The following is a 23,396-nucleotide window of genomic DNA, read 5'->3' as shown; positions in this document are numbered from 1 at the left end:
AATAAATGCCACGCTCCTGATATGGCAGGAACTTGCTGCATGCCCAGTGGAAATCGGGTGGGTCGCATAAAAACCCGGAATATTCTTTCATAGTGTTAAGTTGAATGAGAAAGCTGCCGGGTCGATCCGAAGCTTAATGGGTTGATCCAAGAGAAAGTGAAATTACCAAAGCAGCCTTAAAAAATGACTCATGCTTTAAGAATTATATAGATACTTTCTAGTTTCCACCCTCCTCAGCTAGTCTTTATGTTAGCGTTCGGACTTGGGACCGTAGATCTCTAATTTTCTCATATGATACGAGTTCATTGATGAGTACAATGGAGTGTAGACCGTCTTATTTTGTGTTCATTCAATTTTGATTGATTTTATTTTTCGAAAACTATACTTATATGATCTTTGATTAATAAACATTAAATGTAAAAAAAAAACCATCGTTCTTCCATAAAACAGATGATTAAATTATTTTTTTGAATTCTTACACAGCTCAATAGAGAATTTGATAGATCACTGATTAATTTTGGACAGTGCCTCGACATGACATGAGAACGGGGCAGTGAGCCAGTGACCATAGTTGACATTTGATGCTGCATTGTAGCTATTTCTTATCATTATTCTATATTTACCAGAAGATTTAATTCTCTTAATAAAAATACAATTCTGATGCCAAGCAAACAACAGTGTCTAATCAACCCAGGCCGCGCCTAACATCTTAGCCATGAAGCTATACCTGTCTGCAGTTTCATCAATCTGAAACAGAAGGGACACACTAATCATATCATCAATCATATGCATATGTATACGACAAGATTGAAGCAGAAACATACCACTTTCTGTGTTGGACGTCCACAACCGTGGCCAGCTTTGCAATCAATTCTTCCGATTATCGGGTTGTTTTGAAGGTTTGCAGATGTACTTGTGCATAGGACGTATTGCATGGTCTGAAATATGATTACGAAAAACCTTTGTTAGACTTTGAAGTAGAAAAGGAACAATGCAATTGGAACCAAATTGCAGACATAGGAAAACTGATAAACTATGTACTGTGACATATAACGCGATATGTTGAGGATACTGACCGCCAAAAGTTTCAAGGTATGTAAAGGCACAACTCGATCATCATGATCAGCTGTCAATAACATTGTAGGTGGGTACTGGGAAGCTTTATGACAGGAACGTTCCCATGGTCGACTCACATTGTGCAATGGTGAGTACCTGAACAAGACATTTTTCGGTTTTTACCAAGTGAAGGTAATTGATGCAGAAATATATAACAAGGAAATTTATTGACTGCACAAGGAAATGAAGAATTTCTAAGCTCTGCAACTAAACCATGAAAATGTGTGTGATCATTTTATTTTATTTTGTTTGCAGAAGATAGTCTACAACATAAATACCAAAAAAGGTAGGAAGACAAAACCTTCAAATACTGAAACGACGTTAAAACTTACTTGATTAGCCAGTGGAACTCTTCTTCCTTTTCAGAACAGCCAAATTCTGAAGTCCAGGTATGGCCTGAAAACATGCAAAGATCAAGAACAATGGAAAAGAGCAGAAACTAAGAAAAATATAAAAATTACATAAACTATGAGATGACAATGTGATTCTCACCTACAGTGAACTTGTGAAATCTAAGCATGTCCATGACACCAACATGGGCAAGTGCACAGCCAAAAAGATCTGGTCTCTGATGCCCAAAGTGTTTCAAGTCATGTACAATTTTGTCAGTAATGAAATAACAAGATTCCATTAACTACATAATGTATCTGAATATACCTGATTAATGCAAGCCCCAATAAGAATGCCACCATTGCTTCCACCCTCGATACACAACTTTTTGGGCTGAGTATAACCAGCAGATACAAGATACTCAGCAGCAGAAATGAAGTCATTAAAGCAAGTCTGCTTGTTCCCCAGTTGTCCAGCTTTATGCCATTCTTCCCCATACTCTCCACCACCACGTATATTAGCTAAGCAGTAGACGATACCTAAATGCTTCATGAGAGCAATTCGACTTATGTTGAATGATGGTGTAAGACTAACACTAAATCCTCCATATCCATATAGTAAACAAGGGTTTGAGCCATCCAATAGGATATTCTTTCCACCGACTATAAACATTGGTATCAAGATGCCATCCTTACTGGGAATAAACACCTGAAAGTAAACAAAACCAAACTAAGCAAGGAAGCTAAAGATGCAAGATTACTACAGTAGATGAAACAGAGGAATGCTTAAGGACTATTTTATCGAATGACATGAATATTTGATAAAATGAAGTCATAAGAATAGAGTTAAAAGCTAAACTTCGATTTCAACATCAAAAGCCAAAGATCAGTACTAGAAATATAAGCAGGCCATGTGGGAAAAAAAGAAGAATTTAGAGAAACAAGAAATAAAGATTATCTTTCAGAACTTGTTACCTGATTAACCTGAAACTCTGTCCGGTCAAATTTGGAAACCAAAATTTCCCGGAATATTCTCAAATCAGGTGTTCCACTTTCTAAGTTGCAGTGATATACAACACCAGGTGTAAGGAAGCTTGTAAAGCCAATAAAAAGACTGTTGTCTTTACGACGAGCACTGACATTATAAACAGTGCCGATGTCAATGGGGAGATGATGCAGCAAGGATCCTGTTCTCAAGTCCCTCAACTGCAGTACATGCTTAACATCACTTAAATAAGTTACAATCATCTGATTATCATTGACTGCATCAACTGACTCAAGAACATCATTTTCAGTTTCTTGAAGTACTTCAATTACGATGCTTGGTTCCTCCAAATCTAATCGGATAAGGCGGTACTTTTGAGCATCCTTATTAGTAAGAAATGTGAATTCAGTGTCGTCATTTGCAATATACTGATAGCTTGCCTCAAATTTGTCAACAAGCTTCACAAAGGGAAGCAAATCCCTTCCCTTTTGACCTTGAAGTCCATTAGGTAAATTGAAAAGGTTGCAGTAGTAAAACTTATTTACTGGGTCACAATTCTCGTAGATATACAGAAGAACATACTGCACCACACATTAAGAGAACGTATAAGAAGCTGTTCAAGTAATAAACTATAGGAAAAACAAATATCCCAGAACACTTGTGGCTTTTGTTATGTGTATTAGAGAAATAAAATAGTGCAACTGTATACAAACAAATGTACTGGTGTTACCAATTATCATTTTAAAAAAAAACAAACAAATGTACTGGTGTTACCAATTATCATTTTAAATATGATTAGGGCAATAAATTTTATACAAAAATTAAACTATTGAAAAATTACACACGAGAGCTACTTCTTCGTTAGTCAAATGGTTACTAATATTGTTGGTAAGGAAATTGTTACCTTTCCATCTTCTGTTACTGAGGCCATACATGTGTGTTTTGGGTTATCAGGATCTCTCCAGCACAAAATATCTTCAGATTGATCAGTACCCAAGAAATGATAGTACAGCTGATGGTCGAGGTTAGCATTGGTCTCTGTCCCAGCACTGGTTTCTGATGCAGCGGCAAATTCTTTTCCCTCACTAAGAAGACCACATATACATTTAAATCAATTGGATAACAAATCATCTCTTCACAGAGCTGTATAAAAATATGATTTTCACTTGCAACAATGTTGCTGGGAACTAATCAATACGCAAGTAAAGCATATGATAAATCTGTCTTCTCTACTTACTTGGGAGGTGGATACCGACTATAAAAAAATCCTTTGCTATCATGAGTCCAGCTGATGCCTGAAACCTTGACCTATAAAAACAAGTATGCGTCTCAAGCATTACAAAAACTAATTAATAACAAAATTGTAGTGACAACTAACTCATACTACGATATATTACTTATGCAGGGATACATTTGTAGTTAATTACAACATCACCAAATGTGTACCAAAGAGGAAAGTTGGTAATTCAGAGAATACTGACCCATGACAAAGTATCTGGCTCAGGTATCCTGTCTTTAATGCTCATAACTTTGATGTTCATCCAATCGCTTCCACTAGAACTAAGACCATAAGCCAAGTACTTAGCATCCTGGCTAACAGCACACCTGTTAAGTGAAACTGTGCCATCCTTGCTCAGCCCATTTGGATCGAGCAGAACTTCTGGTTCTCCATCCAGACTATCCTGGAAATTAGTAAGAAATCTGAAATGAGTAAATGACCATGATAATTCAAACTAAAAAGTTTCCATTCACTATAAGCTGTTTGAAATCCCGTTTAAAGAATATATGATCCAATTAAAACTTTGTTAGTCGATTTTAATTGTTAACCAATCAGTTAATTGCAACATAGTGCAAAAGGCATTAGAGCTAGGAAAGAATAGGCAATGATTCAAACTGGAACTTCAAAAACAAAGTATGCTATAAACAATTTCTATTTTGTAATATGGCAATAGTTATAGCATATATGTACTCTAGCATCAGCATCGGAATCCAGACATGCTCCAAGTGATTTTATATATACAATTTGACATCGAAAATCAAACACTTATCTCCAGTGTAATGCTTAACATGTATGTAAAATAGCATTCATCTTTTCTACACATGATTAATTAACAAATAGAACAATTTAAAGGTATCTTGTTTCATCCTAACTATGTATTAGACTGCAAATTAGATTGTAGACTGTTTAAGTCAAAAGGATTCATGTTAGATTACCAAATACAAACACTACTAACAGAGAGGCAATGAGAAAGCAAACCTGCATGTAGAGAACCCTCTGCGGTTGAAGGCCGGAGTTGTGGAAGTAGAAATACTTGTCTCCTCTCCTGAAAGGAACATCGTACCTTGGATAATCGAATAGCTTGGTTAAGCTATCCCGAAGCTTTTCTCGTGTTTCGCACTTCTTAAGCACTGTTTCTGTCAAGTTCACCTGTTTCTGCACAAACTCCTTCACCTCCTCGGACTCAGGATCCTCAAGCCTACAATACATTCAAAAAACTCAACTATAAATCATCTCAGTACATCAGAAAGAACAAGAAAAATGTACAATTAATCTCAACAATGTTAATGCACCATCTTCAAAAAATGAAAATTACTTGTAGCTAAAAATCGTACCACCGATAAGGATCAGGAACCATAACACCGTGATAGTTATCAAGTACAGATTCATCACGGCGGGCGTGTGGATATTGCAATGGCTCGTGTTCTAAGACAGAAAGAGACCCCATGAGATGTAGCCTGTAGGAGTAAAATTGCTTGGAGAGTATGTGGCTTAGTTGTGCGTATAAATATAAGGGAAGTTGATGTGGTTCACATTTGAAAATGGCGGGTATGAATAGTAAATGAGGTCATCATGCATAGCCAGTGGCGGAATCAAGTTGGAGCTTAACCCCCGCTCCAACCGGGGCTGATCACTGAAAAATAAATAGAATTTTATGCATCAGGACTAAAAAAAATCCGATAATTGGTTAAGAACATTGATTTCAGCTTCGCTAAATTATTTTTTTCTAATTCAGTACCGACTTATGTGCATATCTCTGGTTCTGTATCCAATGGTTTGTAATTAAAGTGCACATCAAGATACGGGAAATGGCGTAATATGTTGACATAATGTCGTCATTTTGTGTTGGGACCGAGAACTTGGCTTCTGATTCCTATATATTCTCTTTGGAGAATCTCCCCTTTTATGAGTCTTGAAAAGGGTAGTTTGTCCTGATCATTTGCGCTGTCGAGTAACGCTGTCTCGATAATCTGTAGCTATTTCATAAGTTGAACAGAATACTTCAGTATCAATGTCTGCTTGTACAATTCCCATGTTCAACAAAGCATCAGGAATTCTCTTGCTAAATACTTTTGCACAAAATTTTCAACTCTTCGAGAGAGCAATACAAAATGTCCATCTCATAGACAGGTCCAACACGGGCCAATGCCTCAAATCGAAAAAACAAAATCCCCGAATGTGCTCATTTCTCAATTGTGAAAAACAGATGATTTTCAAAGTCTTGTGAGGCTTTGGAACATGTCCATTAGTCCCCAGATATAAGAGACAGTTTGGCTAAGTTTATTTTTCAGAAATAAAAACTTATTTTAAAAGAAAAGTACAATCCTGCTTTTTTATGAAATGAGTTGTTTTTTCTTTTTGCTAAATAATAAATATAAAACATCTCCTTAACATTTATATCTAAAAAAATTATAAAATATGTATTTTTCCAAAAAAAAATAAGCCCTTGAATTATCAAAAAAAAGGCCGCTCCAAACAGGTATCAAAGAGCAGAGAAAATTTGACAGCATGCAGAGGGAGAGCCGGAGAGGTCCCAAGTCCAAAATAGATGTTACGTCTAATTCTAGAGAAGCACACTGAAGAGACTTTGAGAGGCGGCACATACGCGTAAAAAATGCTTAAGCAGGTCGACTCCAGGAAACTATGCTGATGTCAAAGAGATTGCAGAGGTGGAGACGAACAGAATATGAAAGTCCCTGCCTCCAAGCTTACGCTTGTTGACTGGGTAAAATAACGCTTCATTGCGTCCAGGCTTAGGCGGGGCAGTTTCTTCAGTAGCCGTGAAAATTCTACCTAGAAAAAATTTACATAACAAAAGTCAGGAGTAATGCCAAAAGGAGGGTGGAACCATGAGAGATCGATGAAATCACAAGCACAAGCTCACACTGAGAGAGTGACAAGAACAATGTTGAACACATTACTGATTTGTACAGTAGAAACGAGGACCCAATCAGTCAATTTGTGAATAAGACTGGTAAAAAGTAAATTGGATCAACACACATCAAGACATGAAAATGCAAATAAACACCCAGCAAAAAGAGCAAGACTGGTGGTTCAATTTTGTGTGTTTTCCTCTACACTCTTCACTTCGAATACTTCTTGCTTATACAGGGGTTATAAGATGAACAGATTTGTACTGACTATACAAAAATTCAGTAATTCTCATTCTACTGTCTACACATTCTCTAATTGTCATGATTCCTACTACTAAGCTTTCAGGGGCCACACCCTTCAAACCTGATTCTGTTTAGTTTGACATTTTAGTAATTTGTGGAGGAAAAAATAAAGTTACGCAACATCAGTGACCTAATTTAGCTCCTACTCCATACCAAGGAATTTTGCTGTGGTTCCCCAATGAATAAATATATGTATATAGAGAAAGGGAGGGAGAGCCATTGTCAGTATCAGCTAATAGCAACTATAGTCCGATGCAATCCTGATCACCACTGGAGCCCTGGTGACAAAAGCTTGTTCAGCGGAAAATGGGGGTAAGAGCACTCCTCTGATAGCTCAGCTGCAGAATGACCCCACCATAGATCCAATGGCAGACAAGGATCTTAATCATTCAGAGAGGCTAATAAACCATGCAAGAAGAAACTTACCCTACTATTCTCAAATAAATATCAACCACTGGCTGTGTGTGACTCTGGAGAGCAGACAGAATTTCTACAAGGCCCCATACGCATCTCCATCAAAAGATATGCATCTTAAAAAGTCGCCCAACAACAAACTAAAATCTGTATTTGTTTGTAATGGCTGCGAAGAGCTATACTTCCCAATAAGAAAACCAAAAGAATAGCAGGTTTACGATGAGTGCTGTTCCCAATGCAGATAAGGAACCTCAGCTGTAAGTCACAGGCAAATTTCCTCCAAATCTACATGGCCATATTATACTTTAATAACCACTTGCTATGCTGGCATTTGAACAATATAGCCAATGTGATTAAATCTTGGAAGAATAAGGAACCCTACCACAAGGGGTTATGTGTCAAAGAGCAACTGGTAGCCCATAATTGTGGAACGATCTTATTCTACCATCCCAACCCGCTGTAACAATTACCAGACCCCAGGCATGAGTTTTTGATGAGCTCTGGCAAGATGTTTTCAGAAACTTGTATTGAGATTTACACAATGCAGATGGTAGAGCACAAGGACTTAAAGGAAGCTTCTCCTCTGGCCAAGTTGCAGATCCCTTGGGGATAGACTCAACTCGGAAACCTTGGCCCATAGAGAAGCAATCAGATGGTGAGAAAGGCAACCTGTCCGATACACACTCATCTACAACCTGTAAATTGCATCCACCTTTTGAGATCCCTGATCTCAAACCAGGCCAAGGAATTGCCACTGAAGCATCACTGGAGAAACACTCAAAGGACCTGCTGGTTTTGGGTTTGGACGCAGATGATGTTTCCTGAATGCTACAGTTCCAAAAATATACATTTGAATCATCACAAGCTGAGATGATATGCCTCCCGTCCGGAGTGAAGGAGGCAGATATCTGGTTTGATGCACTTTTTGGGCCTAAAAAAAGCAGCAGCAAATTTACCAAACAAACCAAAAAGTATAAAATCTTATAAGCTAGATTCAGAAAGTGTAAACAAATGATTGACAAACTAATGTGCACTAAATTGCAGAAAATTCGAGAATGTGGAAAGACCATGTAGGTTACATTTTGAGGATTCGACAGCCAAATTTAACTACAAGTGTAGCGCATATAACGCATTTCATAGAATGTTCTTAAATACTTCCAATGTATCAAATTATTAGGAATTACAACCAGAAAAATATAGAGCACCATCAATAGCTATGTACATACCCCTGAACTTGCCAATTATGTTAATTCCCTGAAGAATTTTTACTTGTGAATCTGCACTATGAACCAATACTTTGCTTGGATCTTGCTCAAAAAACTGCAGTTAAAAGTTAAATAAGCAGAATAAGTACACCAGATATTAGAGAATTATCAATACACCAAGCACGTCTAGGAGATGAAGACCACCTGAAAGCCTGTTACCCTTTTGCTTTTTGCTTTCTTCTTATTATTTAAGCAGATCAGGGCTTCCAGTTGGAAATGACTGTCTGAATCATACAAAACAAAATTAATTTGCCAGAAATTGTTCTCTTCTCCTTAAAATTTGAAAGATGCTATATGAACAGAGCAATGGCTATAATTTGTACTGCCTCATATAATTTCAACACTAAGACAAGACTAACAAATGCATCAAGCAAATAAAGTAAACTGTTACTGAAGTCAACATTTGAGAAGACGTGACACAAAAACTGAAGACCATCTTATCATGTTCAGGCACTCACACTACCTATGGACTTAAGATGGCTGCACACTTGTACCATAGATGTAATAAGTTAAAGGACCATGTTACCAAAAACATCTGATTTTCAAAGCTAAAGCGGAACAACTAAACCTCAACAAAAGCTCATGTCTCTTAACATGCAACAGAAAATGAAGAGAAATGGTACTTAGAATATATTATGCAGCTACAGTAGTCACTATTCGGTATATTATTAACCACCACTCCATGGGTAACTGAAACACCAGCAATACTTATGTCTAGCAGACTTCAAAAGCCTCTATACACCAGCAAGACTTATGTCTAGCAGACTTCAAAAGCCTCTATATCAAAAAAAAATTCATGAGAAAACATATTGATTATCTGAAACTAATGGCAGTATTTACCTGTTACACTGAAAATTCTGCAGTTGCCTGTCACATAGCCAATGATCCCACCCTATATGACAAGCAAGACATTTAGTATACCTTCCTTTTTTGAACTATCCCTTCTTTTGAAAACATGAAAAGAACATGAGTTACCGAACCTGCCCATCAGGGCGATAAGAAACAGCAGTCACTATATCTCTCACATCTGTCCAATCAACAACTTGGCCGCCATCAATTTCCCAGATGCGAATTTTTCCATCAATTGAACCACTGATAAATTGATTATCATCAACAGGGTTAAACTGAACACAAGTCACTGCATTTCATTAATAAAATGCAGCAATATTAGTATTACCAAGGCTACTATACAAATTTATCAAACCGCATAATTAATCAGCGGAAACAAATTGCAAACTTATATTAACAAGCCACGCAAATATAACGACTAACCAAAATTACTGTGTGGGAAAGCTTTAAGACATTGGTCACATCCTACTTTCCACAGGCGCACAGTTTCGTCAACGGAAGATGATATTAGATGCTAGACCAAAAACAATAACAATTAGAAATATGTCAATTTCTATTGAAACTCGAAACTGACATGAACCATTGTGCAATTAACTTACATTATCATTTGACCATGAGAGGTCCAAAATTTCTCCTTTGTGCCCTCGAAACTCATGCAGCGGTTTCTCCAAAATCCGGAATACCACTGGAGGAAAAATGACACATGCTGAATCTGCTGTTTTTTTCAGGCTTTTGCTACTGATTTTTTCCTGCTCGCCCATCAGTGGCGCCAATTCAGAAAGAAGATTTACAGTGAAGTACATGCAAGATGGGTCTATCACTGGAATGTCAATTTCATTCGATCTCTTATCTTCCACAACTTGCCACACGCGAACAATCCCATCTTCACCAGCGCTAGCAAGGTATTTCCCATCAGGACTGAATTTCATGGTCAATATTGAACCATCATGTGCCTGAATATCCTGCCCAACAAAAAGAGCTGATAGCTCCTTCAACCGTTTTTTGGAATGCCGAACCTTCACTCTTTGAACCCTTTCTCTCACAATTGAGTTGGATCCAATCGGTCTCAAACTGTCAACTGTCCCTTCCTTTTTCGTAATGCAGGAGAAGGAACGGAGACTCCTCAACCACCTACTTTTAACCCTGTTCACCATCTTTGGTGCGTTTCCAGTGACCTCAGTTTCCTGTTGCACAAGTTTCTCAACCATGGGAAATGATGGAGAAGGCTGCCCTTTACCACATGTTAATAATTGGCCCCCATCTATAACTTCACTATTGCCAAGGTTGGTGCTTTTCCCTATTCTATCAACATCACATTCCGAACCATGCTTTACATCTGCAGCTCGGCATATGAAATTTTCTGTCAAGTCCAATCCTCTTGACAAATCCGAATCATCATTGGACATGCTACTCCAAGAGGACCGGCTAGAACAAAATTCATATTTGAAAGATGAATTTCTCAATACTGCGCCACTACTCTCTTTAATCCTATCAATCTCTCCTCGGAAGCTGCCACCATCATATGCATCTACCATATTCTGTCCAGAAGCTTTACCATCTAAGCCTAAACCCATGAACCTCAAGAATTGACTACGACGCTTTCGCACACTCAAGGGTCCCTTAGCCCAGACCTCATACTGATAGCTGCTACATGCTCCACATTCATCATTACAGCTAGATTCGGGGTTATCTGAACTCGAATCAGAAAAAGAAGAGGCACGAGCATCAAAGAATCGATATTCTTCATCGTCTGTACAGATGCTACCCATGATTCCTTGAGTTTAACCCATGAAATCCAAACTCAAGAAACCACCTTTTATAACACCTAGGCAATGTGCTATTTCCACTTCAATGTAAAACCTAAAATAACAGCACTAGAATTAAAAAACATCAAAAATAGCAACAAGAAACAGAAAACACAGCAACCAAGATCAGTAACAACAGCAAGAAATACATAAACAAATACCCAACAGAAAGACAACAGTAAAAAAACAAAAAAACAATGGATCCAACATGGATCCCAATCCACACCCATTGAACCTGGCCCAGACTAAAATAGTAGCTCAAGATACAATTTTTAAACACCCATATCAAATTCCAAAGATTATCCATAGATATATGAGCCTTAAGTCATGTAACAAACACAACTTATAGCATAAAAAAGGAATACTCATAATGCAAGTGACGAGTGTGAGGACGTTTAAGATCAGATTGCCTACAATTCAAGCAAGGAATTAAGAATACACACACACACACACTAATATAACAGGACTAAAATAACATGTGTATGCAAACTGTCTAGAGACTGCTCATACATCAAATGAGTCTTTGTTCTTGTATGAAATCTGTGGATCAGTTCCTCAAAATTGTAGCCCACTGTTTCTCATATTCCCCACCAAAATCCTCTAAAAACAAAATAATTCAACAAAAAAATAAAATTTAACAATGGACTAAAAAAAAAAGAAAAAAGGGTTGCAAAATCTTGGTATATGTGAGGGGGATGGACCAAGAACCAAAAAACAGAGATTTGCAGTAGTGTTGTTGGTGTAGTTATACATAGAGTAGTGCTAGTGTAAATGTAATTAAATAGATAAAGAGTGAAAGCATGAAAATTGTTGAGGGGGCAAAACAGGTACCAAGCAAGAGCCGACCACCATGAGTTGGTTGAGTTATGGGTTATCTATAGTCTTCTCCGGACAAACCAACCAGAAACTAAAACCAAACTAAACTAAACAATCCCCTTCTTCTTCTCTTGTACTAATACTATAATAATAATCTCCTCCCTCCGTGTGTGCGTGTCTATTTCTCCTATTTTATACACCCACACACTTGTGCTAGTAATAATAGTAGATATCATATTTTTATACCCGGATTTGGTTTATATATCCACCCCTAGCTAATTTGGAATTTCTTTGTAAAAATAACTTTAATACAGGTTTCCTTTTCGAAACCATAAAGATATTAAAATATTAGTTTATTCAACTTATATTCATGGTAATTACTAAAATCTGATCATGTTTCAGAAAATATTTTTTCAAGATTTCGGTTTACAATCAAAATCTGATGCGATCCTTTCAGATTTCAACGGATAGTTGGATAGCAATGTATTTATTAATTCTTTATAATTTTGAAATTTATCTAAAATCTTGGAGATTTTAAAAGATTTGTCAAAAATCTGTTTAAACTTTTGCAAGATACTTTAAGAAAATCAAAATTAACTCCTACTCGGTATAAAATAAATAAATGAGTTTTAAAATGGTATAAAGTATTATTAATTTATTAAATTTCTGTTTGGGTTTGTAAATCACTGAGAAAAAGTGTAGATACGATGTTTCAAAAAATATAAATTTGATGATTCTGATAATATTTAAATAATATTTTTTAATTAAGGAACTTTTTTCTAAAACCCGTTTTAAAGATAACAACTGCCTTCAGGAACTTCACTAATAAATTATATATAAACATGTATATTAAAATTATTCCACATAAATCTGCATTGATTTTTTAAAAATACCATACATGCACACACTGGAAATTGAAAGTGAAGAGAATAAAGAAAGATTGTAGAAGGCTAGAAGCCATAAATAATCTACTTCCGAATTCATGTATATGCAGTCAAACGGCAAGAACTGACCAATGCATGTAGTAAGATTATTACTCCCTCCGTCTCAATTTATAAGTCCGGTTTGGGGAAAAAAATTGTCCCAAAATACTTGTCCATCTCTTCTTTCAATACAAATTTATCTACATATTAATTGTGATTTTTTTGAAACTCAACATTATTCTCATTTCTCAATGCACTAAATCCCTATATTTATTGTGATTTTTTTGAAACTCAACAATATTCTCACTTATCAATGCACTAATTAATGATACATGAGATAAGATTCCATCTAACCAACTTTTTTCTTAATATGTGTGTTTATTCCAAAATGGACTTATAAATTGAGACGGAGGGAGTAATAATCTTCTTGAAGAGCAATAAATTAATAATGTTCGGCACGAATAAATTAGCCAAATATAGAAGTTTGAACTGGCATTTAGCAGTCGAGGCTTACTTATATATTCAACCGTTTGGTAAGAAAAATAGACCCTCATTCCTTGCACGTTTAACGTTTGCCGTTGTTAGATCATCTCATTAGAAAATCATTTGACCATTCTTAAACTCCCGGGTCCAAATTGAGGGCTCTTTAGCTACACATTTGTCAAAAGTGTGAGATCCCTAACACGAACGGATGGTATTTTATATATTAAAAAATATTGAAATAAATTTGTAAGGGAAATTATGGCGTTTATTAGAAATTACTATATGACTTGGCATTTTGTAGTGATTGGGTTAGAGAATGAGACAGAAAATGGAAAGACAGAATTGTGGGTGGATAAAGTTAAAAAGATTAGTTAAATCACCACTTAGCACAATCTTTACACAAAGTCAAATCATAATTTGTACTCTTGCTTCCGTTTTATCGAACAACCGGCTTTATGGGTAAATTTAAACTCGACATAATTATATTTTAACTTCTAATCATCCTCGTGATTCCCGACCAACATGGTTATAAGTTTGGTGGAGTGTCTCGGACAGACAATAACCCCAAAATTCAGTATTAGGTCTGTCAACAGTTACTTTGACTACAGTAGTTCTTACCACTAATTTATATTTTCAAAATAAAATATAAAATAATTATTTTTGGATTTACTTGTATAGTTTATGACACATAATTCTAAATTCGAATGAACAAAAACTAACAAAATACGGAACTCGAACAAGCATTTGGATGCAGACTTATACTTATTTTTGATTCAAAATTATCGGGTCAGTTAACCTGATAAATTCAGATTAGAATATACTGTAATTAATTATTTGATCCCGCGGAGTAGAGTTGGCATGAACAAGGTACATGTATAAGACAGACAATTAAAACAATAACTCGAATGCAATCTTAAACAACAAAATTTAATTGGGAGTACATGACAAACGTGTATGGCTTTGAGTTGTCATCGAGTATGCATGATATTCGATCGTCTCGGTTGACAAATCCAAAATTAAATAATAATTAAATGAGACTAATTAGGGTACATAACAATAAAAACATCTTCGAATAATAAGCTTTGTACAGTTGATCTTGTTTGAGGTGTGATTTAAAGAAATTAGTAGATTAATTGCGTGGAGGCACTGAGCTAGCTAGATATATTGTCCAAATGTCTTTTGATTAGTAAAACATAATCTTTGCTTCCGGGGTTAATAACATCGAATGCGTATTAGAGAAGGTGATCACCTATGGTTAGTTATAAAACTACGTACCTATGGTTTATCGATCTAGCTAGTGGTTTTATATAATACTGTATAAAATTAAGATCTCATATATCTAAATGACCTAACTTCGCCAACTAATCAAAGCAATCTTATATCATTACTGGCTACTACTGCATCTCAATTACACTTGTTTTATAGTTGGATTTCCCACAGCAACAAAGAAGAAGATTATAAATATAAAAATTAAAAAGACATGTCATCTTTACATGTATAGTATGGAGTTGGATTGACCTGGAGATACCCAATACAGAGTATAACTAATTAAAGCATATCTTAATCACGTTAACGTACAGGAATATGTGTGTGTTCATGCAGATATACGTGCATTTATTTAATTAAATATGTATGAGAAATATGGATTGGGTGAATGTGGATGTTTAATTAGCTGCACTTTTAAGCAAGAAATCTTTCTTTCTGGAACAGCATCTCACTTTGATTCTCTATATTGTTTAATTACTTGCATAATAATATACGAGTATCAACTATGCGAAATGTAAATCTATGAACTACAGTAGTTAGATACACATGCATGGTTAGTTGGTTACAAATAGGGGTGATCACGGTCTGGTTTAAACCGCAAAATCCGCATAAACCAATCCGATATTAATCCGATCCAAACCGAAACCGAAATGAGGTTTACGGTTTCGGTTCGACTAATTTAAAAAACCGTGGTTTGTGGGTTGGTTTCGGTTTTATATTAAACCAACCCGTTGTAAACCGAACCGCATTTTTATATATACAATATAAATATTTAATATTATATCTATATATATACATATATTAACTTTATATAAATATATCACATTTTTAGTTTATACTTGCTGAGGTTGTTGTTTAGTTAGTTACCTTGTCAATACAAACTACAAGTCATATCAATTCATTGATCCACGACTTCGATTCAAGTTTATGCATTTTATTAGACTAAAGTTTGTATTTTAATTTAACTATGTGAAATTGTGCAAATGGAGACAAAATGATACGTTATTTTCTAGTATTATTCATAAATCCTCATCTCTGATTATAAGCCTTAGTCATAAACCGATCAACCCGTTTAACCGAACCATCAAAAACCGCACCGCATGTTCCGGGTTAATTGGTTTACGGTTCACGGGTTGGTTTGAGATTTTAAAAAACCGCTAAGGTACGGTTTGGTTCCGATTCTACCTTCAATCCGAACCAAACCGGACCGTGATCACCCCTAGTTACAATCACATTCCCCAACTTTTGACTCTTTTTATTTAATTTTCGGCAAGAAATTAAATCCATTAAAAGTAGGAACTCAGGGAGCTGATTAAACGTATAGCTACTTAGCCCGGCTTTAAGCCGGGACTTGTGTTTAGGAGTGCTGTGCGGTTATTTTTTTTTATATAAAGTAATTTTGAATTATAATATAAAAAAATAATGTTTTTGATGAAGTTTGGTAGTGGAATCTCTAACAAATTCTTGCAAAAGGTGAAAAACAGCTTATTCCAAAAATATGAGAGAATCTACTTTTTCTAAAAGCAATTTTTCAATTAAAAGTTGTTGTTTGTAAAACCAGCTTTTAAATTTACCAAACAGTTTTTTACATGATTTTAAGCAAAAATTGTCGTTGTTGTCCGTAACAATCCCGAACAGTACCTTAAAGCTGTATCCAACTTTAAGTTGAAAAAATACATGTCTTTGTAATAAGTCAGAAGTCGGCTTAAAGTCAGAAATAAGCCAGGAATTAGTTTGAGGTATTTTTTTCAGTGATTAACTTTTTTGATAAAAATTATTCTTAAGTCATAACTTACCCATAAATCTGTTTTATTTTGTTTTTAATATTTTTAATAATTTTTAAGTCATTAATAAATTAAAATTATCTAATAAACATTTTAAACTTCTGACTTATCATATAAATGATGTTAAGTAATAAATCTTACGTTAAGTCATATTACGTAGATCGCAAGCACCAACTTCGTTATTGTAATAGTAGTATGTTGCCTATGTGATTTTACCATTTTTAACATTTACTCACCGGAAGTGGAGCTACATGTCTGGTCCGCAGGAACCAGTTATCGCCAACTTTCTAATTTATTCTTATTAGAAACTAGTTGAGAATCCGCGCGTTGCGGCGGCCTATAAAAATTATATTAATGATTCAAAATTAATATTTATAGAATAAAATCAATTTGCGGCGACTTATAAAAATTATATTAATGATTCAAAATTAATATTTATAGAATAAAATAAATTTTATATTATAAACATCTCGATGCAATACCAATATTAATTTTTAAAATTGCAAAATAAGACTATAATTCATATGTGAAAAAATGATAATAAGTTTCGACATGTAATTAACGATTTAAAACACGATGAATCTTAATTTTTTAATCGTGTTTTTTTTTTATAAAAGTAATCATGTTCTTGACTAACATTGTCATTAACTTTTCCAAACACTACTTCTTAGACAAATACACCACCACCTGCATATAAAAAGCATACGACTCTACTGATTGATGACATCTAGCCATATACATCGATCGCCCAATAATAAAACAGACAGTAAGCTTGCAAACAACAACAAATACGTCCGACGACCAAAACAAATATTATAAAAGAATCACGAACAAACATATATCATTGTAATTAGGGGTGTGCAGTCGGTTAACTGAAACCGAAATTTATTTCGATTAACCGAAACCGAAATTCTATGAAACCGCGGTTTAAAAACCGGATAACCGGAAAATGAAAATTTGGCTACCGAAAACCGAACCGAAATTATTTTGGTTATTCGGTTCGGTTTTCGGTTAACCGAACCGAATGCACACCCTTAACTGTGATATTGAGAGACAGTGTAGGTTGTGTTTAGATGATCCAAAACCCTACAACCTATAAGGGTATTTATAGGTGCCGAGAAACTTGTGCGCTACTCTTTTCCATAATTAAATAATCTGAAATAGAATCAGATTAAAAAACTTGCAAGCTACTATATTCCATAAATAATCTGAAATAAAATCAGATTAATACTTTCAATTTATTATATTCCATAAATAATCTGAAACAGAATCAGATTAATTTATTCCAAGATATATACCATATCAATGAATCTGAAACAAATTTTTTTTTTGATATCTTTCATCCAAAAATTCCGAAAAATTAGAAAAATAGAACAGAGCTATCTGAGAGGCGCCACCTAAACGCCCCTCGCTTCTCCTTTATATAAGTATATTGATTTGTTATAATTATTAAAAATTTATATTAATGAGATTACTTCAATTAACAAATAATATGATAAATTTGAAATAAATTAATATGTTTTTATATATATATATATATATATATATATATATATATATATATATTCTAATATTATAATTTATAATTATAAATCAATTAATTAGTCTCAATTATTAGAAAACCAATAAAATTCCATCGATCCTTATGGAGTATAAGATAATTTGGTTCAATTTATTCCTACTAACTGAAATAGCTACATTATTTAATTTTAACTGAAATAATATCATTAAATTACAACATAACATTTTTATTTTTACTGAAACAAAACTTTTGATTTTTAACGGCCGGTGTATAAAATTATCGAGATCAGCTTGTGTATATGGGGCCATACAAGCTTATGTAAGACGCAGCTGATTGCACATGATTGATTCCTTAATTTACTCCATGATCAGGCTGTGCACTGCCGACCTAAGTTGTATTTGACGATGTTTAATAGCTAAAAACAACAAATATGCGGACGAATTATTATTCCCGAATTTGTAGGCTTTGTCCGTCGATGCGGATGAATGAATTAGTGGCCGACACTTTTTTCAATTCCCCAACTAATATCTGTATACATCACACCCATAATGGAGTATGAAAAACAAAGAGGGTGTTTGTTTGCAACTTAAAAGCCGACTGCTTATAAGTTAGAAGCATTTATTCGTAGCGTTTGTGTAAAAAATTAAAAAACACTTATAAAAAGTTAGAAATGCTAACTTTTGTTTTAGGATTTCTACTTTTTTCTCAAACACTTTAATCACTTATAAGTCTCAATTTGCTTCTAACTGTTAGTATTGGTGTCCTAGAGACAATACTATTGTGTTTTATCGTAGACATTTATGGATTATGTTTTATTGAATAAATATTTATTATGTTTTTATTTACTGCGTAATAAATTGAAAGCATAATAAATGTCCTTGGAATATTATATGTAATTCTATATCTCTAAGTACGTGACTTAGAAATGAGATTATGAGAATAATATCAATATTCCTAAATGTCCCTAGTCGAGTATTATTGTTAAGGGACAATAATGATGCATTAAGACTAGTATGTTTGTTGACTGATGATCACATTTCATTGATCATAGGTATAGTGATGCTAAAGTCAAGAACATAAGTGCATGTATCGACACATGGCACTGGAATGACCCACCGTGAGATTTTACATGTTAATAAGTGTCATTGGAAATTCTCACTGTGATAATGATGTAATGATCCTCTGACTTCATATCATTATATTTTTATATGAGAATTAATATACTTTGGTTGCACTAAAAGTTATCTTTGACCGGGTGGTGATGATTTGTACATTGGGTATATTATGAATCGTATGAGAAATATGAATGATCTAGAAAAGATTTAACCCTCTTATTTTAGAGGACTGATATTATTGGTCTCTTGATTGAGTGAGACTATAGAATGCATGGCCGTGCTCAAATATTGATTTGTTTAATAGTCTACTCATTGATCAAGAAAATTCGGATTAGACGATGAAGAGGATGACACAATACATGTCTTGAGTCCGATCTATAATATAAGGTTAAAGGGATTATATTACATTGTACATTATTCACAAAAGGTTTAATTAAATCACCAATTATTATTATTACTTGTGTAGCAATGATGTATTACTAGATGCCGCTCGTTGTTTATAATTTTATTATTGGATATTAAAATTATTGCCAACGTAATAATAACCTAAAGGGTCACACACTTAGAACGTTTAAAGGAGTTTTAATTTAAATTCTGAAATAAATTGTTTAATTGAGCCGGTCTTAATTAAGTAATTAGAATTTCGAATTTAATATTAAAATCGAAATCGGATTAGGTTTGGAGAAGCTCAAATCCGATTAGTGTTTGACCCATCTATCAATCTTCCCTATAACTACATAATGATGTATTGTTTTAGGGTTAGGTGTTATAAAATTCGTTTTATTAAAACCCTAGCAGCTCTACATCAAGAGAGAGGCTAGAGAGAGAGAGAGGGGCTGGATTCGGCTAGTACCGGCTCCGGTGATCTTTGGCGATCAGACGTTCGTGTGCGCTGCTTAGAGACGCGATCCGGCTGCGTGGTGATTGCTTGTTCCGGACCTCCATCTTTCGCTAACGTAAAGCTTCAACAAGGCATTATTTCATATCTCCATGACCAGCCATACTTTATAGATGGATCCTCGGGTTAGGGTTTCGGAAATTTTTTGATTTTACGTCGATTATCCGCTGTGTTTGTTGCCCCGAAACCCAACACTAACTTCTACTCCACTTTTTTATTTTAAGCAGGAAGCGCTTATTTTAAACTCACCCAAACGGCCCCAAAATACGCTTGTACATATATATATAATGTATTAGTGGCACATAATTTTTTCATTTCTGATTTGAATTTTTCTGTTAATTAGTGATTGTTTAAAAAATTATAATTATATTTTTATTAGTCTCATAACAATCAATTTATATTGTACATATATGTTATGTTTTAATGTGATTAAAAAGATTGTTTTAATTTATATTTAAAGAAATTTTGAGTCCGACTAAGTCTTTACATAAGTATAACATAATTGCAGTGCGTACGTTCTATTTTCATTTTTCCACTTAACAATTACTCCCTCCGTCTCAAATTAGATGAGTTTTTTGGAAAAAAAAAAATTTATCCCAAAATAGTTGAGCTTCTCTCTTTTCAATGCATATTTATCAACCATCTTCCATCTTTACCCTTTCATATTTATTATTCCAATATGAGTAAAGATGAAAAAAGAAACAATCATTTAATACTTATTGATATGTGTGAAATGAGCAAAAAGCTCATCTAAATTGGATGGAGGGAGTACTTAAAAACATATCAGCAGATATTGGCGCGTATGAATTTAAAAGAAAACTGCATGTAAAACAACTGTCCGGATTAATTATAGGTTAGACTTTAGAGTGTTACTGCAATCTATGAAAGAACTCTAATCTCTAATGACCCTATCACTTTCGTAAAAGACAGGCCCTCCTAAAAAAATTGAATTGGCATTGACTGCCATTTAATTTTAAATTAGACTATAATATAAAATAAGTAGATGTGTGATATAGAGTTAGTTTGATCCGATGCCGGTCTGATTTTTACTGACGAGAGATTGAGTTTTAAAAATATTTATATAAATATAATTTTATAACATATTAGTTTGAAAAAATTATAATCTTATTCAAGACCATTTTATACTAATCTAGAAATTGTCTTACATGTCTCGATTTTCATTTTATAGAAAAAAGTTGACTATACATATTCTGGAAATTATATGTTTGTTAAATAATTAGTATAAATCAAATTTTGAATAATCTTTTTGAATATATCCGGGGACGGATCTAGGAATAGGCACGCGGGGACACGTGCCTCTCCTAAATTTTATTTTTTTACATTTTTTCACCATTTTAAATTTTGCAAAATTATAAAAGTGCCCCCCAAACATTTAAAAATATATAGGTGTTTTTTGAAAATTTGTTTCGTGCCCCCTTAACATTTGTGTGCTAGATCCGCCTCTGAATATATCTATAATATTTTTATTACAAAAATTTTTATTCTTCAAGAATTTGGTTATGCGAAGGAAAATGAGTGATAAAATATGAGTATATATTGACTACAAAACAAATAAGGAGACATTGGCTAACAAAAATAAATAAATAAAGCGACATTACATGCATAATATAGGTCCTACCAAGGAAAAAGGTAATCCATCCATTTCTTTTTATATCAACAATACGGAACTGAAAACTTAGCGATAACAAAAAAGCGCGAGTATGACACAATTCTTTTTGGTTTACTCCCAATCTTTTATATTTTCGTATATTTAGATTTATATAAATTTTAATAAAGTGAAAAAAAAAAAACAGAACTTTCAAATTCGATTATTCACTCTTATCCTTGTAAATATTATCATAAAATTGATACACGTTACAAACACGCATCTTGTCGCATTAAACGAGCATCTATGACTATCATGGGTCCAAACACCAATTAGCACATAGTGCCTGTCAATTAGAGAAACAGTAGCATGATAATCATACTCTATGAATGTATTGTTGTAAAAAAAGAATCAGAAGATCCGAACTTTGACAGGGGTTGAGCAAGCAATTTGAATAACATTGCAAATACACATGGCACCGAAAAATAAATCTTAACTTTGGGCAAATTGTTGCTCCGTATATTTAATTTAACGGAGAACTGACGATCACACGGACGGTTCTATATTTTAATTTCAATTTATTAGCGGACTTGCACGTTAGGCCATTTCCACTAGAAAAGTTGAGCACCACTGATTAGTTTTGTTGTTTTCTTACTATCATATTCATATATATGCCTTTTGTTGTCATATATTTTATTTACCTTACATTAATTTAATTTACTCCCGAGAATTTAGCGTTCTCAAATTATGATCAGATATGAAAATTTTCTAATATCCATTTTAGATGAAAATAATACACGATTGTACATGATCCAATAAAAAGAGAGACAAACAAACAACACTAACACTAAGAGCAAGCCCAATGCAATTCCCTATTTTCAACCCTTAAAATATTATATATTAATGATTACCTAAAATATTGAGGATCAAAAAGTTATTTTGCTCCAACGGTGTTGTTCCCTATTTGATTCCCTATATTTTAAATTTATATATACAACTCCAAGGAGAGAGAAAGATTGCACTAATAAATAACAGAAAAATAAGAAGAGATATGAGCTTGTGATGACATGAAGCATATAGGGGTTGCTTTTTCATCCCTCAAATAAGGAGTTGAACTTTCTCTCACCTAAAATTAATAGGGGATAGGGAGTTGCGTTGCCCTTAAATCTTGTCCATGTAGATCATATATAGATAAGGAATGAGTGCATTGGAGTTGCTCTAATACAATAGCTGTATACTGCATTTTGAAATAAATATTCCAGCCCGCATATAAACCAACCATGTAATAAGCATAATTAGATGACAAATGTTGCTATAATTACTCGTTATGTTTTAAAATATAATTCATTCGATGATTTGATATGTATTTCTAAATCGTTTGATCATATAATTCAAATTATTATTTTATTAAAAAACTAAATAATATATATAACTTACAGTATAATTAAAAATATATATATAAATAACGATTTATTTATCCGGTCAAAACACTTGAAAACATGTGACAAAAAACCAAACAACCTATATTTTAAAATAAAAGAATTAATAAATTTTCCCCAAAAGAGTAAACCATTTTCTCACGTGATTAAAGAAGCTTTACTTTAAAATGTAAGTTTTCAAGTATTCACTTTTTTTGGATTAATTTTTGACTAACATGAAATTAACCTTAATCAACCCAAACTCAAAATTTCTGATCCTTATCTTGCGGGTAAAATTGGGGTAAGGTAATTGAGGTATCTAACAAGACTATAAATGTGCTTTTAAA

General features: G+C 33.9%; 2 protein-coding genes across 4 annotated transcripts; both read right to left on the bottom strand.

Moving 5' to 3' along the window:
* Positions 1 to 488: 488 nt before the first annotated feature.
* Positions 489 to 5,788, bottom strand: LOC108227470 (uncharacterized). Its single transcript, XM_017402620.2, has 13 exons — positions 5,448 to 5,788; positions 5,044 to 5,342; positions 4,688 to 4,907; positions 3,912 to 4,112; positions 3,668 to 3,738; positions 3,335 to 3,515; positions 2,421 to 3,011; positions 1,774 to 2,154; positions 1,609 to 1,684; positions 1,449 to 1,512; positions 1,077 to 1,212; positions 825 to 938; positions 489 to 747 (listed from the first exon to the last, which is right to left on the bottom strand). Exons 2-13 carry the CDS (start codon positions 5,154 to 5,156, stop codon positions 682 to 684), a joined length of 2,214 nt encoding a protein of 737 aa, XP_017258109.1. The 5' UTR covers positions 5,157 to 5,342; positions 5,448 to 5,788; the 3' UTR covers positions 489 to 681.
* A 936-nt stretch (positions 5,789 to 6,724) lies between these two features.
* Positions 6,725 to 12,244, bottom strand: LOC108227471 (2-deoxy-glucose resistant protein 2). Of its 3 annotated transcripts, XM_017402622.2 has the most exons (9): positions 12,050 to 12,242; positions 11,729 to 11,818; positions 10,013 to 11,273; positions 9,837 to 9,927; positions 9,545 to 9,702; positions 9,405 to 9,456; positions 8,709 to 8,788; positions 8,526 to 8,619; positions 6,725 to 8,230 (listed from the first exon to the last, which is right to left on the bottom strand). In XM_017402622.2, exons 3-9 carry the CDS (start codon positions 11,180 to 11,182, stop codon positions 7,698 to 7,700), a joined length of 2,178 nt encoding a protein of 725 aa, XP_017258111.1. In that variant the 5' UTR covers positions 11,183 to 11,273; positions 11,729 to 11,818; positions 12,050 to 12,242; the 3' UTR covers positions 6,725 to 7,697. The 3 variants fall into 3 exon arrangements, with proteins under 3 accessions (XP_017258111.1, XP_017258110.1, XP_063935479.1); XM_017402621.2 differs by lacking the exon at positions 11,729 to 11,818 and having other exon boundaries at positions 12,050 to 12,244; XM_064079409.1 differs by lacking the exon at positions 12,050 to 12,242 and having other exon boundaries at positions 11,729 to 12,039.
* Between the last annotated feature and the right edge of the window lie 11,152 nt (positions 12,245 to 23,396).

Source organism: Daucus carota, chromosome 6, assembly GCF_001625215.2.
Source record: "Daucus carota subsp. sativus chromosome 6, DH1 v3.0, whole genome shotgun sequence".
NCBI lineage: Eukaryota > Viridiplantae > Streptophyta > Magnoliopsida > Apiales > Apiaceae > Daucus > Daucus carota.
The sequence above is the reverse complement of the archived record's forward strand: the minus strand, read 5'-3'. Positions and strand labels throughout refer to the sequence as shown.

What these genes read in the sequence shown, in the direction of transcription:
- LOC108227471 (XM_017402621.2), bottom strand. Translation starts at nt 11,182, where the DNA reads ATGGGTAGCATCTGTACAGACGATGAAGAATATCGATTCTTTGATGCT. An exon ending in TTTCCCACACAGTAATTTTG is followed by an intron (nt 9,703 to 9,836) that starts GTTAGTCGTTAT and finishes AATGAAATGCAG; the next exon opens with TGACTTGTGTTCAGTTTAAC. An exon ending in AAAGGGTAACAGGCTTTCAG is followed by an intron (nt 8,620 to 8,708) that starts GTGGTCTTCATC and finishes TTTTAACTGCAG; the next exon opens with TTTTTTGAGCAAGATCCAAG.
- LOC108227470 (XM_017402620.2), bottom strand. Translation starts at nt 5,156, where the DNA reads ATGGGGTCTCTTTCTGTCTTAGAACACGAGCCATTGCAATATCCACAC. An exon ending in AGTCGGTATCCACCTCCCAA is followed by an intron (nt 3,516 to 3,667) that starts GTAAGTAGAGAA and finishes TGGTCTTCTTAG; the next exon opens with TGAGGGAAAAGAATTTGCCG. An exon ending in TTGGGGCTTGCATTAATCAG is followed by an intron (nt 1,685 to 1,773) that starts GTATATTCAGAT and finishes TTTGGGCATCAG; the next exon opens with AGACCAGATCTTTTTGGCTG.